This window comes from Nycticebus coucang, chromosome 11 (genome assembly GCF_027406575.1).
Source record: "Nycticebus coucang isolate mNycCou1 chromosome 11, mNycCou1.pri, whole genome shotgun sequence".
Classification (NCBI taxonomy): Eukaryota; Metazoa; Chordata; class Mammalia; order Primates; family Lorisidae; genus Nycticebus; species Nycticebus coucang.
The window spans coordinates 15,933,242-15,948,500 of record NC_069790.1 but is presented as its reverse complement, the minus strand read 5'-3'; the positions used below and the strand labels follow the sequence as shown (position 1 = coordinate 15,948,500).

The following is a 15,259-nucleotide window of genomic DNA, read 5'->3' as shown; positions in this document are numbered from 1 at the left end:
AAGATCAACTTTATCATCATTTTTAGAGTCCAGAGTGCTAATTCATCTAAGAATCAAGAAACATTTGTTAGTTTTTTTTTTCTTTTGAGCCAGAGTCTTATTTTGTCACCCTCAGTAGAGTTGCAATGGCATCACAGCTCACAGCAACCTCAAACTCTTGGGCTCAAGAGATCCTCTTGCCTCAGCCTCCCAGGTAGCTGGGACTACAGGACCTGCCACAACACCTGGCTATTTCTAGAGATGAGTTTTTGCTCTTGCTTAGGCTGGTCTCCAACTCCTGAGATCATGCATCCGCCCATCTCCGCCTCCCAAAGTGCTAGGATTATAGGCGGGAGCAACTGCTATATGGAAGAAAGTTATAGTGTTACTTAGTTTTACATATAAGTGCCTAGTTATTAATTAGGGATGCAATATAGAAAAGTGACTCTTAAAGTAGAAAGTTATAGGCTTGGTGCCCATTGCTCAGTGGTTAGGGCCCCAGCCACATATACTGAAGGATTTGAACCTGGCCCAGGACTGCTAAACAACAATGCTGACTGCAACAAAATAATAGCAGGGGCTTGGTGCCCGTAGCTTAGTGGTTAGGGCACCAGCCACATACACCAAGGATGGCAGGTTTGAACCTGGCTTGGGTCAGCTAAACAATGATAACTACTACAAAAGAATAGCCAGGCATTGTGGTGGGTGCCTGTAGTCCCTGCTACTTGGGAGGGCAAGAGAATCACTTAAGCCCAAGAGTTTGAGGTTGCTGTGAGCATAGCACTCTACCAAGGGTGACATAATCAGACTGTCTCAAAAAAAAAAGAGTCATTTTGCTTACATAGCTTAAAAACCTGCCAGTTTTGACAAAACTGAGTAAAAGTGCCACCATAAAATTAGAAATTTATGTAAAGGTAATTATACATAGGTTGGAAATTTCATGACTAAAAAATAAGTATGCTTTTATGAATTAGAAGTGAATATAAACATCTGAGAAGAATTAATCCTCAGTAAGTAAAGCTAATTTTTCTAGTTAAATGTATTATGTCCTACAGTACTTCTGGGGGACAATTACTCCTATACCTACATACGACTCTGTGTTTTGCTTTTACAAATATTGTTCATGGTATTTCATCAAACTAAGACATATTTTAACATCTTTGGATTAAGATGAATCTCATAATTGACGGAAAGTCATTTTTACTTTTTCTTTTAAAAAAAAAGATATGCTCCAGCTCTGCCAGTTTAACTGGCAGTGTTTTTATGGCATGGCATATAATAGTGAACCTTGTAATACAAGACTGGTTGGGTATTATGTCTTATTTAGAGTTAAAAACTACAATATATTTCTTTTAATTTAAACTGAAGTACATGATAGGAATGAAAGAAACAGAGAAATGGGAGAGTCACAATAGCAGGAGACTTTGGCCTAGGTAAAGCAATACGGATTTACAGAATCCAATAACATACTGGCACAGGTTAATAAAAATGTTTCTCCTAAGAATCTGGAAAATGTTCCAGAAATATAAAACTATCAACTTACCTCTAAAACATGCTCTTGTAACTTGAAGTTGTAATTTTAGTGTGACAGAAGTAAACATGGAACTTTTAACTTCTTCCTCTTTGAAATCATGCAAATTATGCTACTGAGACAGGAATTAAGACACTTTCATCAGGTTCTTTGTCATGGAGAATGGGAGAAATATAAAGCACACTTCACAGCAGATTCGCCAAAATTAATCATGCATTTATACCTTGAATATTTGAATTCTTGGAAGAGGCAAAGAGCCTTATTCATTTCCTTGTTGCCTAAAAATGAGCTGCCTTTCCCTTCATGTTATGGTCATGTTCTTTACTTCCCTTTTACATAATTCACCAACAGGAGAAATAGCTTTTTGAATAGGCAGAAGAGAAAAAAGGCAAGGCCATTCAAGAAACACTATCATCATCATTATCTCCCGACTTGATGATACACCTGAATTTTGAATATCTCCACATGGAGCAATATAGCCCATTTCTAATACCACATTTCACTTGTAACCAAAATATATTAACATTCATCATCCTCCCTTAACTAGGGCAGTCAGGAAAGGCTGCTCAGGTTCACAGGGAACGGACATAACTCCACATCTTGATGGAGGTAGTGACAAGGTTCTCAAAGAGAAGATGAGAATTGAAATATTGCTGGAGTCGTTTTTGGAATACACAAGTTGATAAAAGTTTCTTTCTTTCTTTTTTTTTTTTTTTTTTTTTTTTTTTGTAGAGACAGAGTTTCACTTTATTGCCCTCCGGTAGAGTGTCGTGGCTTCACACGGCTCACAGCAACCTCCAACTCCTGGGCTTAGGCGATTCTCCTGCCTCAGCCTCCCAAGTAGCTGGGACTACAGGCGCCTGCCACAACGCCCGGCCATTTTTTGGTTGCAGTTTGGCCGGGGCTGGGTTTGAACCCGCCACCCTCGGCATATGGGGCCGGCGCCCTACTCACTGAGCCACAGGCGCCGCCCTTTCTTTCTTTTTTTTTTGAGACAGAGTTTCACTTTGTAGCCCTGGGTAGAGTCCCATGGCATCAACAGCTCCCAGGACCCTCAAACTCTTGGGCTTAAGCAATCTCTTGCCTCAGCCTCCCGAGTAGCTGGGACTATAGGTGCCCGCCACAATGCCTGGCTAGTTTTTTCTATTGTTTTAGTAGAGACAGGCTGGCTCCCTCTTGTTCAGGCTGGTCTCAAACTGCTGAGCTCAAGTAATTCACCTACTTCAGCCTCCCAGAGTACTCGGATTATAGGCATGAGCCACTCCATCCATCTCAAAAGTTTATTTTGTAAAATGGGAGAAGGGTGATTATGAATAGGCAGAAGGTAAAACCATTGGCACGATCCCTTGATCAAAGAAATCTTCTTAGGTAGATCAATTTTAACAAAGAATTATATAGGAATTGAGAATCTAAATGTTACGTATACCTGTCTGTCTCTTGGAAAGCAGAATACTTCCCAGGAGAATGACTCTTTTATTTGAAGACTTTACTATTGACTGTATTTTATCTACACAATTTCTATCTTTATACTACATATGATATACTTATACTATACATATATATATATACACACTCTATATGAAGATATACTATATCTTTCATTATCTGAGTTTTTAAGATACATATTTAACTATACATTTTTCTAAAAAGTTATTCAGCATTTCCTTGGAGGTAAAAAAGTATATTCTGGAACCTAAAAAAAAAATTACTTTTCTATTTTAAAGAGTCAATTCCTTTATTCAGCTACACAAAAATAGAATAGAAATTAAATTATTAATGCCACAAGAATTTTGATAACTGATTGTTATTACTCATAGTTTATGCACTTTTCAGAGGACAAAAAATGTTTTCTCTTAAAAGTTAGAAAAGGTTAGACCTCTGGAAGTAGATGTTGGTAAACATAGCAAGAAAGTTTTACTTTTGCTTCCTATATACTTATAATGAAATAAAGTGCACATAAACCATTAAAAGAGTAAAAACTAGAATGTCCTCCAAACATGATATGAATATATAGGCACAAAATTCTCCTTCCCTTCTTCATCTTTGCCAATAATCCAATGATCTCTGAGATGGCTTAATAATTACTTCCAGTGCTATTTCCTAAAGTTCTTACCTATAAAGTTCAATAAAAGGTAATTACAAAAGTACTCTACTTGCTCTAATTTTCATCATACATCAAGACCTCAATACATTTGGAAAGACAAGATGTTAGGGAATAAGGGATTTTCCGTTAAAATACTAGAGAAAAATTACTGAGTTATTTTTTTCATATATAGGGGAGTAGGCAGAGCAATGAAAGTTATAATCAAAATTTTCATATTCACTCATCAAATATTTATTAAGTACCTACTATTTTGCAGGCACTATTCTAAAAACTGTAAGGCATAGGGGTAAATGAGACAGAGAGTAATAGCTACCATTTATTGAGTGCTTACTATATGCCAGGCCCTGGCCTGTAAGTTTCACACATATAAACCCACTTAATCTTCAAAGACAATACCTCTATGACATAGGTACTATTTCCTCATTTTACATATGAGAAAACTGAGGCATAGAGAAGTGAACTTGTCCAGGTAGTAATTGGTAGAAACACAATTTCCAAAATCCTGGCTCTAAGGGAACTTTCATTAATCTATATTCTTTCCATTCTTATTTTCTTCTTTGCCTTTGTGAGATCTAATGAACAAACAGAACTGGGTAAAGCTCAAGTAGATGGGGTGACCATTTCATTTTATCTCTGAGAACGTTGAAACAAAATTTTAACTAGCTCTGATCTTTGTGATCTCAAAGTATCTAGAATTCACACTGCTTCAGACTCAATTCTGTTTAAATAGTTGTGGGCAAAAAATTCTTTCATCATATTTTTCTCCATCACTACAGGTATATATATACATATATTGCCCCTTCCTTTGGAAAATCACTTCTCTACTCCAGGTAAGCCTAGTGAGGCTAAAGATCACAGAATTCTGTCCCATTACAGGAGTGGGTCCATAATTCAAGCTAATTGGATCTTGCTCTCTTGGTCACAGTTAACTGATTAAACTAATCATATGATTATGAACTGTCTTCTCTGGGACTGACAGAGTTGAGTTGGCCTTTCATAATGAAAGTGATTTCAGACTGCTGGCTGCCATCTTCTTCAGCCTCAAGAAAAAATGACTCCACAATGCTGAGAGATAAAGAGTAGAGTAATTCAGACAGAACTCAACGATTCATGGTCTATCCCTGCCTTTTCCAGATAAATGAGCATAAACTTATGCGTAGAGGGTTTCTTGGACTTCAAGTTTTAATTTTGTATTTACAGAAGCATTAGATAAAAATGCATGCAATGGTTATAATGAATATGAATTATACTTTTCCATTATTGTCATTTTCTTTCTCTATGAACAAATACAGAACTGTCTATAGCTTGAAGGATGGTTTATCTATTTCATTTTCAAAACTAGTTTGCAAAACATTTACCTATAAATTCTAAGTAAATAAAAACATTATTTTAATAGTTCTACTTATTTATCATACCACAAACCACAATATAGCTAGAAAGACAAAATGTTTTATTTTAAAACATTGGAAAAAACATTGAAAGACAAATGTCCATTACATAACCAGGAATGTTAAGTATATGGAAACTGTGAATCTTCTAAAATGTGGTAGGCACTTCCAGAGAGCTAAATACTGCAAAAACTACCTTCTTTTCTAATCAACAATACTTGATATGATAAAAAATACCAAAAGACCCTAATTATTCAATCAAAGTCATCATCTTTGGGTTCAACTTATTAACACAAGTTTTGTCCAAGATGTTCCTGACACATGAAGCTTCCAGTTGAATTTCAGAAATGTTAACAAAAGTATCTTCCTTTTTTGCCTGTGAATGTTTGAGTATTGCTGTACTGTTGGCTTATATCCACTACAGATACTGGTTCTAGGCCAGCCCAAGGGTCTTCAAGCATTGAAGGCTTGAAATAACTTTCCAACTCATTAGACATTCTTTTTTCTCTACCACGCCCTGATCCAAATGGTGTAGATGTCCTTGGAGAACCCTTTAGGAAAAAAACCATCAGTTAAAAAAACATTTAGTGGAGAAAATTGGTACTCTTTCCTGTAACTAAAAGCCAGTGAGGACCACATTGCTGGTTAAAAGTTGTGACTTGAAACCAGTATGTTCAATTGCCAAGTCTATGCTTCCTTTACTGTTTTTGTTTTTAGAAAAGTCTCTAAACCATTCTGGTATACTCATTAATAAACTCATGACCACTGGCACCACAAACATTTTGAGGTTTCTAATATAGTAACTTCAGAGTTACTAAATACAAGTGATAAAATAAATTTGTATTCATTTTCCCTCAAAATTTCCATTTTTTTCAGGAGGAAAACCGTAAAGTTTCTAGAATCTATCTCATGAACATTTTCCTTACTCCTTAGTTCCAGGCTCAAAGGCAGTGGTGTTGAGAATACAGAAAGTTGAAAAATCACTGAGCAGATACAAGTTGTAAACCACAGAAATCCTAGATACACCAGAAATACGAGGAATGGGAAACTTCCACTACCACCGATTTTCCTTTGAGAAAACTTGGATGAGAAACCAGTGTAAATAGAAAATAACAACAAAAGGGAAGATAAAAAAGAAAAAGAAAAAAGAGATAGCTGTATTAAGATGCCACCAGCCCTTAACCTAGGGGAGTGTTCTTCTGGGGACACACTTTCTCCCCTCAGAGCCCAGGGGGTCAGAATAATTTACAGAGACAAACTGGCAAGGCCCTTGGCAAAGAGGAGGAAATGGAGAATTAGAAAAAGCTGTAAATGGCACTGTATTGGTTAAAAGCTCTAGACAGAACGTATGGCTCTGCCACTTTTTTAGGCTGATCTTCAGAAAGGCACTTAACTTCTCTAAGCCTCAGTTTTACTCGTCTGCAAAATAGGGATAATAGTATCTCACCTCACAGAGGATTAAACAAAATAATCCACGTAAAGGGAATATTAGTACCATGCCTGCCATACAGTAAGAGCTCGGCAAACGCTGGCTATTATTACCTGGGGGTGGGTCTGCTGTTGCCCAGGGGAGTAGCCGAAATGCTGCTGGGACCCCGCGGGGGACTTGGAGTAGGTGCCAGGGTAGCCGCCAGGGGACGGAGACCCGAACCGGCCCCCCGGGAAGCTGGCGCTGTGTCTTGGAGAGTGGCTGCTCCCGTAAGGCCTAGACCGGGGCCCGTACGGCGGCGTGTGGTGCGGACTCCCGTACCCGTCCCGAGGGGAGGGCGGCCGCGGTCCGCCTCCGCCTGGGGTACCCCGGAAGCTGTTCCCGCTACCCCAACCTCCTACACCCGGGCCGGGGCAAGGAGGAGTCGGGGGCCGAAAATTCTGTCGTTGCATATCAGGAGCCGAAGTCAAAGAACTCAACGCCGCGTTCTCCCACCGGAACTGTACCGACCGACCCTTCCCAGAAAACTAGTCGTCCTTTACCAAAACAGTCCGCCTGCGCCAGTGCCACACCGCACATTGGTTCCGGCATCACAAATGTTCCGCCCGGAGAGGCGGAATAAATGGGTTATTGAATTAGAGAGATTGAGTGGATTTAAGTGAAAGAAAGAGGAAGAGAAAGATAAAGGAAAGGTCGAGAACCAACCCTAGCAACGATCTTTCCAGTCTGTCGGCACTTGGTTGGACATAAAGACGAAACCTAGGCCCCACGGACGACGCGACCTCGAGAGCGCTCCGCCCAGCCGCGTCTGCCCAGCGGGGGCGGGTCCTGAGGTGTCCGCGGGCGCCCCCAGTGGCTGCGGGTGGCGCCGCGGTGGGTCCGCCTCACACCCAGTCGAAGGTTCGCTGACAGGAGTGCGATGATGGCGAGGGCTCTGCGGAGAACCAGCTTCCTCTCCGGCCATGGTGGCGGGAGGGGGCTGTGGACAAGCCACCCGCAGTCAGGTACCCTCCGAGATTCGGTCTGCGCGGCGAAAGGGACCCCAGCTCCAGCTTTCCTCCCACGGGCGCCCTCAAGAGAGCGCCCGCCCGCACTTTCACGAAGTCCCTGTCCCCGCAGCTTGCCCTTTGGCCTGTCCGCCTCCTCGCGCGGTCGCCTCGTGGCCCGGCGACCCCGCGGTCGGCCTCGCCGGGGTCTTTGGTGGCCCGGGGGTCACCCTGCCCGGCGCCGGGGGCGAGGGCTCTCCGCTGCGGGTCCAATCCCCTCACAGTCGCACTTGGCTCGCGCCTTCTCTTCTTTACCTCTACCTTCTCGTCAAAGTTTAAATAACTTTAAAAGTGTACGGCAGCTGCATTTCAGAGAGGACGTCAGCCTGCTGCTTTTAATAATTTGGGTAGAAGGCTGTGCTGACAAATGCCGGACTTTGCCCCTTCCTTGTAGTTCTCTTTAAATGGAAGCAGGTTAGGGAGGAGGTAGCAGAGATACGGATTTCCAAAAGAGCGAAATGCAGCCAAAACTCTTAAAATCTTGATTTTTTTTTTTTTTCTGAGATAGATCCTTGCCCTGTTGCCCCGGCTAGAGTGCCATTGTATTATCATAGCTAACACCAACCTCAAACTCCTGGCCTCAAGCGATCCTCTTGCCGCAGCCTGTACAGTACCTGGGGCTGCTGGTGTCTGCCACAAGGCCCCGCTAATTTGTTTCTGTTTTTAGTAGAAGTCCACTCAATCTCGCTAATTCACTTTTCTCAGGTTGGTTTGGAACTCCTGAGCTCAAAGAATTACCTGCCTTGGGCTTGGACTCCTAGCCTCCACCGTTGCCCCTCCCCTCACGCCCCACCCCACCTTTTCTTTTGAGACAGTTTTGCTCTGTCACCCTGCATAGAGTGCTGTGAAATCATAGCTCACAGCAACCTCAAATCCCCAGGTGTAAGTTATCCTTCTGCCTTAGCCTCCCCATTAGCTGGGACTACATGCTGTTACAAGGCCCAGTTTTTCTAATTACAGTAGAGACCCAGTCGCTTCTGCTCAGGCTGGTCTCTTAACTCCTGAGCTCAAACAATCCTCCCATTTGGCTTCCCAGCGTTCTAGGATTACAGGCATGAACTACTGCAATAGGCCAAAATTTTGATTGTTTCACAAATTTATAAAGAAAAGTATGTATTGTACCCTCAATGAATCCCCAACAATTAAAAAAAAAAAAAGAAAGAAAGAAAAGTATGATACGATAGGCCGGGCTCAGTGGCTAACTCCCGTAATCCTAGCACTCTGGGAGGCCCAGGCGGGTGGACTGCCTGAGCTCAGGGTTGGAGACCAACCTGAGCCACACCTCATCTCTAAAAATAGCCAGGCGTTGTGACCAGTGCCTGTAGTCCCAGCTACTTGGGAGGCTGAGACAAGAGGATTGCTTGAGCCCAAGAGTTTGAGGTTGCTATGAGCTATTATCTGAAGTACGCCACTGTGATACTCTTGTCTCAAAAAAAAGTATAATAGTTCAAGTATGACACTGCATAATAAAACATCAAGTATGACACTGCATAATAAAACATGTCTTTGGGGGGGCGCCTGTGGCTCAATGTGTAGGGCGCCGGCTCCATATACTGAGGGTGGCGGGTTCAAACCCAGCCCCGGCCAAACTGCAACAAAAAAATAGTCGGGCGTTGTGGCGGGCGTCTGTAGTACCAGCTGCTTGGGAGGCTGAGGCAGGAGAATCGCGGAAGCCCAAGAGCTGGAGGTTGCTGTTAGTCCTGTGACGTCATGGCACTCTACCGAGGGCGGTAAAGTGAGACTCTGTCTCTACAAAAACAAAACAAAACAAAAAAAACATGTCTTCGTACAGATACCTGTCTCAGAATTTTATTTAGAAGATGAAATTTAGGTTTACTGCAGTTTTATAGAATTTTCTTTTTTTACCTTAAAATTTAGAAATGGTGATCCATCATGCATCTTGAAGTCAACTGTAGGATACAAAGTCCTAAAGAACTTTAGGACTCATTAAAACATAGCCTACTAGGTAGCCTGGGTGTGTGCTTTTCATTCAGCCTGTACACACTCTTATGGCTGCTGCTCCTCACTTGGTCTCTTTGACATATTCTGTAACGTTCCAAGCTGAAGAATGTGGTGTCTTTCTTCTCAGCTTTTATACTCCTTGATGAATGGAAACAAAAATAAATAGGTTTTTCTGTTTATTCTTGGGAAATTTGTTTCTTTACTCCTGTAGATGCAAGTTGTACAGTTAATCAATACTATCAAGGCGAGGCTGGACGCGGTGGCTCACGCCTATAATCCCAGCACTTGGGAGTCCAAGGTGGGTGGATTGCCTGAGCTCAAGATTTGAGACCAGCCTGAGCTAGAGCAAGACCCCCATCTCTTAAAAAAAAAAAATAGCTGGGCGTTGTAGTGAGCGCTGTAGCTGCAGCTACTTGGGAGGCTGAGGCAAGAGGATCATTAAAGGGTGGCACCTGTGGCTCAGTGGACAGGGCGCCGACCCCATATACAGAGGGTGGCCGGGTTCAAACCCGGATCCTGCCAAACTGCAACAAAAAAATAGCTGGGCGTTGTAGTGAGCACTGTAGCTGCAGCTACTTGGGAGGCTGAGGCAAGAGGATCATTAAAGGGTGGCACCTGTGGCTCAGTGGACAGGGCGCTGACCCCATATACAGAGGGTGGCCGGGTTCAAACCCGGCTCCTGCCAAACTGCAACAAAAAGATAGCTGGGCGTTGCAGCGGGCGCCTGTAGTCCCAGCTACTTAGGAGGCTGAGGCAAGAGAATGGCCTAAGCCCAAGAGCTGGAGGTTGCTGTGAGCTGTGATGTCACAGCACTCCACTGAGGGCAATAAAGTGAAACTCTGTCTCTACAAAAAAAAAAAAAAGAAAAAAAAAAGAGGATCATTAGAAGAGTTTGAAGTTGCTGTGAGTTATGACACCATGGGATGCTACCAAGGATGACCAAGTGAGACTCTGTCTCCAAAAAAAAAAAAAAAAGTACTATCAAGTCTTGGTGATACTGATACCGGAATTTTGCTCTTCAGTAGGTTCTTGGTCTTGGTGATTCAAAGAATGAATCCGCGGACCACAGATCAGTGGTAAGACAGGATTTATTTACAAAAAAGAACACAGAAGCGCCAGAGCTCATGGCAGAGAGAGAAAACCCAAGTCAGGAGAGAAAAGCTCTCTGTCTGTGTGTCTGTCTATCTCTCTCCTCTTTGTCTAGGGGTATATATAGTTGCATGGGGCCCTTGGTAGTTACATTTAGCAGGACTTGGTAGTTACATTTAGTATGTCTGGGACCATGTGTCTGGGTCACAAATGAATGGCTACAATCCCTTTTATTCACAGGCCTAGGAAATGAGGCCCCCCTTGCCTATCCTCTGGCCTGCTGGCTCCCCTGCTGCTGCCATTGCGTCAACATCGCCAAGGCAAAGGCAGCCGATCTGCACCACCTGCCCCCGCACAGGTCCACGGGCTGGCTGGGATGCTACTTGTCCTGTATCAACTCTCCCTCTCCGAGGACAAACTATAACTGCCATTAGGGAAAAGGATCAAAGACTCGATCTAACTGCTTCCTGCTGAGTAGGGCGATGATAGGATGGGGCAGTTAGGGTTTCTCTGGAGGAAGAGTGATCCAGGGGTCTGCGATAGAATCAGGTCTTGGTCTGGAACTATCTTTACTGTGTGTGATTTGATGACATTTCTGGAAAACACAAATCTGATTAGCACATTAAAAGGCAAGGGTAGAGGGTGGGGCCTGTGGCTCAGAGGAGTAGGGCGCCGGCCCCATATGCCCAAGGTGGTGGGTTCAAACCCAGCCCTGGCCAAAAACTGCAAAAAAAAGAAAAATAAATAAAAGGCAAGGGTAGAACAGTGAGAGGAGGGGGTTAGTTACAGTGTCAGGTTAGAAGGATGAAGTCAGTGATGTTTAAAAGAAAACTAGATTAACACTTTTCTTGCTGTTTCCTAAACAATAACTTTAAATTTTCTTTAGGTTCACAAGTGTAGGTGGACTGTGGTTGACTCTATTCATGGTTTGCTTCTGTAGAAGGTGGTGGGTTCCAGCATTTTACTTGTGAATGATTTATTCAGGGATCTATTCCTATAACTTTAACAGCTATAGAAGAAGACAAGATAACAGAAAAGGGACCTTGCCATGTTGGGGTTAGGGAGGGTGAATTAGAGGGGAGAGTTTTAATCATGAATAGATCTCCAGGAGAGAAAAGCTCTTTTAGTGTTGAATGTGAAAATGTAGTTGGGAGGTTTTTAAGGATTTATTGAAATTTAGCTAAAGAAGTAATATGTTTTAATAATTCTGTAGTTTCTTGATCTAATAATAAATCAGTAGTTAAAAAGGGTCTTCCATATAATAATTTGAATGGACTACAGCTGAGTTTCTGAGGTAAATTTCTTATTTATTTATTTTTTTTGGTCCTTGCTTATTATTTTTTATTTATTTATTTATTTAAAAAAAATTTTTTCTAGACAACCATCGACGACAGTATATTTAAAATATTTTTTAAATAAATTATTTTTTATTAAATCATTACTTTGTACATTGATGCATTTATGGGGTTCAGGGTACTGCTTCAGTATACAATGTGAAATGTTTACATTGAACTAGGTAACACATCCTTCATAATTATACTTATTTCTTAATAATCTTGAAATGTACTATTGCATCATGCACAAATACCCTCCCTCCTCCCATATCCCCCTCCCCTCCCCTCTCTCCCCTCTTCCCTTCTACTTTCTGAACTATAGTTATGTTTTGCCATTCTATGAGTGTGGAGGTGGTTATATATTGATTTCATAGTAATATTGAGTACATTGGATACTTTTCCCCCATTCTTGAGAAACTTTACTAAGAAGAATATGTTCCAGCTCCATCCAGCTCCAAACATATAAGATGTGAAGTCTCCATCTTTTTTTTTATGGCCGCGTAATATTCCATGATGTACATATACCACAATTTGTTAATCCATTCATGGGTCAATGGGCACTTGGGCTGTTTCCATGTCTTGGCTATTATGAATTGGGCTGCAATAAACATTCTGGTGCAAATGTCTTTGTTGTGAAATAATTTTTGATCTTCTGGGTATATACCTAGTAGAGGAATTGCAGGATCGAATGGTAGGTCAACTTTTAGTTCCTTGAGTGTTCTCCAAACTTCTTTCCAAAAGGGTCGTATTAGCTCGCATTCACACTAGCAGTTTAGAAGCGTTCCCTTCTCTCCGTATCCTCGCCAACATTTGTAGTTTTGGGATTTTGTGATGTGGGCTAATATTACTGGAGTTAGATGATATCTCAAAGTGGTTTTGATTTGCATTTCTCTCATTATTAAGGATGATGAGCATTTTTTCATGTGTTTGTGGGCCATGTGCCTGTCTTCAGAGAAGTTTCTGTTCAAGTCTCTTGCCCACATAGAAATGGGGTTATTTATTCTTTTCTTATTGATTACTTTGAGTTCTCTGCAGAGTCTAGTTATCAGACCTTTGTCAGAAGCATAAAACTGCAAAAATCTTCTCCCATTCTGAGGGTTGTCTGTTTGCTTTACTTACTGCTCTTGGCTGTGCAAAAGCGTTTTAGTTTGATCAGATCCCAGTAATGGATTTCTGGCATTGCTTCAATTGCTCAGGGTTCCTCCTTATAAAATATTATCCCAGGCCAATTTCTTCAATTGTTTTTCCTGTACTTTCTTCTAGTATTTTCATAGTTTCATGTATTAAGTTTAAATCTTTTATCCAATGAGAATCAATTTTTGTTAATGGTGAAAGGTGGGGTCTAGTTTCAGTTTTCTACAGGTCGCCAGCCAGTTCACCCAGCACCATTTGTTAAATAGGGAGTCTTCCCCCCCCCCCCATTGAATATGTTTGATAGGCTTGTCAAAGATCAAATGACAATAAGCAACTGGGTTCATCTCTTGGTTCTCTATTCTGTTCCCTACATCTACCGCTTTGTTTTTGTGCCAGTAACATGCTGTTTTGGTCACTATAGATTTATAGGATAGCCTGAAGTCTGGTAATGTGATACCTCCTGATTTGTTCTTGTTTCTGAGTAATGTATTTGCTATTTGAGGTTTTTTCTGATTCCATATAAAATGAAGTACTATTTTCTCAAGTTCTTTAAAGTATGACAATGGTGCTTTAATAGGGATAGGGTAGTATGGACATTTTAACAATGTTGATTCTACCCAGATATGAGCATGTTATGTTTTTCCATTTGTGAACATCTTCAGCTATTTCTTTTCTCAGAGTTTCATAGTTCTCTTTATAGAGATCTTTCACGTCCTTTGTTAGGTAAATTCCCAGATATTTCATCTTCTTTGACACTATTGTAAAAGGAATAGAGTCCTTGATTGATTTTTCAGCTTGATTGTTGTTGGCATATATAAAAGCTACTGACTTGTAAGTATTGATTTTGTATCCTGAGATGCTGCTGTGTTCCTTGATCACTTCTAAGAGTTTTGAAGTTGAGTCCCTGGGATTTTCCAGGTATAGGATCATGTCATGAGCGGAAAGTGAGAGTTTGATCTCCTCTGACCCTATTTGGATACCCTTGATCACCTTCTCTTACCTGATTGTGCTAGCTAAGACTTCCACTACTATGTTAAATAGCAGTGGAGACAGTGGGCATCTCTGCCTCTTTCCTCATCTGAGTGGAAATGTTTTCAATTTTACACCATTCAATATGAATATTCAATATCATTCAATATGATATTGGCTGCGGGTTTGCTGTAAATGGCCTCTATCAGTTTAAGAAATGTCCCTTCTATGCCTATTTTCTTAAGAATTCTGATCATGAAAGTATGCTGGATATTATCAATGGCTTTTTCTGCATCAATTGAGAGAATCATATGGTCTTTGTGTTTTTTTTATTGTATTGATTTGATATATTTATCGATTTGCGCATTTTGAACCAACCCTCTAACCCTGGAATAAAAGCAACTTGATCATGGTGTATAATTTTTTTTTTTTTTTTGGAGTTTTTTTTTGGCCGGGGCTGGGTTTGAACCCACCACCTCTGGCATATGGGGCCGGTGCCCTACCCCTTTGAGCCACAGGCGCTGCCTGTATAATTTTTTTGATGTGTTGTTGAATCCCGTTTGCTAAGATCTTATTGAGTATTTTTGCATCGATGTTCATTAATGTTATTGGTCTATGATTTTATTTCTTTGTTGGATCTTTTCCTGGTTTGGGTATCAGGGTGATATTTGCTTCATAGAATGTGTTGGGAAGTATTCCTTCTTTTTCTATGCTTTGGAAAAGGTTGTATAATATAGGTATCAGTTCATCTTGAAAGGTTTTATAGAATTTGGATGTGAAGCCATCTGGTCCTGGACTTTTCTTTTTAGGGAGACTTTGTATTGATGATGCTATTTCAGTGGTTGATAGAGGTCTATTAAAGATTTCTAATTCTTTTTGGTTGAGTCTAGGAAGGTGACGTGCTTCCAGGTATGGGTCCATTTCCTTCAGATTTTCACATTTCTGGGAATAGAGATTTTGGTAGAAATCATTGAGGATTTTTTGAATTTCTGAAGTGTCTGTTGTTATTTCTCCTTTATCATTTCTTTCTTTTTTTTTTTTTTTTGTAGAGATAGAGTCTTACTTTATGGCCCTCGGTAGAGTGCCATGGCCTCACACAGCTCACAGCAACCTCCAACTCCTGGGTTTAAGGCGATTCTCTTGCCTCAGCCTCCCGAGTAGCTGGGACTACAGGCACCCACCACAACACCCAGCTATTTTTTGGTTGCAGTTTGGCTGGGGCCAGGTTTGAATCCACCACCCTTGGTATATGGGGCCGGCGCCTTACCGACTGAGCCATAGGCGCCGCCCTCCT

The 15,259-nt window shown here is 41.3% G+C and overlaps 2 protein-coding genes across 4 annotated transcripts in view; one reads left to right on the top strand and one right to left on the bottom strand.

Annotated features, from left to right (window-relative positions):
• Positions 1 to 5,051: 5,051 nt before the first annotated feature.
• On the bottom strand, positions 5,052 to 6,890 carry MPLKIP (M-phase specific PLK1 interacting protein). Its single transcript, XM_053609721.1, has 2 exons — positions 6,545 to 6,890; positions 5,052 to 5,553 (listed from the first exon to the last, which is right to left on the bottom strand). Exons 1-2 carry the CDS (start codon positions 6,881 to 6,883, stop codon positions 5,353 to 5,355), a joined length of 540 nt encoding a protein of 179 aa, XP_053465696.1. The 5' UTR covers positions 6,884 to 6,890; the 3' UTR covers positions 5,052 to 5,352.
• Positions 6,891 to 7,307: 417 nt separating this feature from the next.
• SUGCT (succinyl-CoA:glutarate-CoA transferase) overlaps positions 7,308 to 15,259 on the top strand; it is a 966,251-nt gene continuing 958,299 nt past the window's right edge. For all 3 annotated transcript variants that reach the window (XM_053609716.1, XM_053609720.1, XM_053609718.1), the window contains exon 1: positions 7,308 to 7,435. In XM_053609716.1, the coding sequence (XP_053465691.1) occupies positions 7,351 to 7,435 (85 nt within the window). In that variant the 5' untranslated portion in view covers positions 7,308 to 7,350. The remainder of the gene's footprint in view (positions 7,436 to 15,259) is intronic.

Bases quoted from the DNA above. Each gene is read 5' to 3' on its own strand.
- MPLKIP (XM_053609721.1), bottom strand. From the start codon at position 6,883: ATGCAACGACAGAATTTTCGGCCCCCGACTCCTCCTTGCCCCGGCCCG. The intron at 5,554-6,544 runs GTAATAATAGCC...TTTTTCCTAAAG, and splicing joins AACAGCAGACCCACCCCCAG to GGTTCTCCAAGGACATCTAC.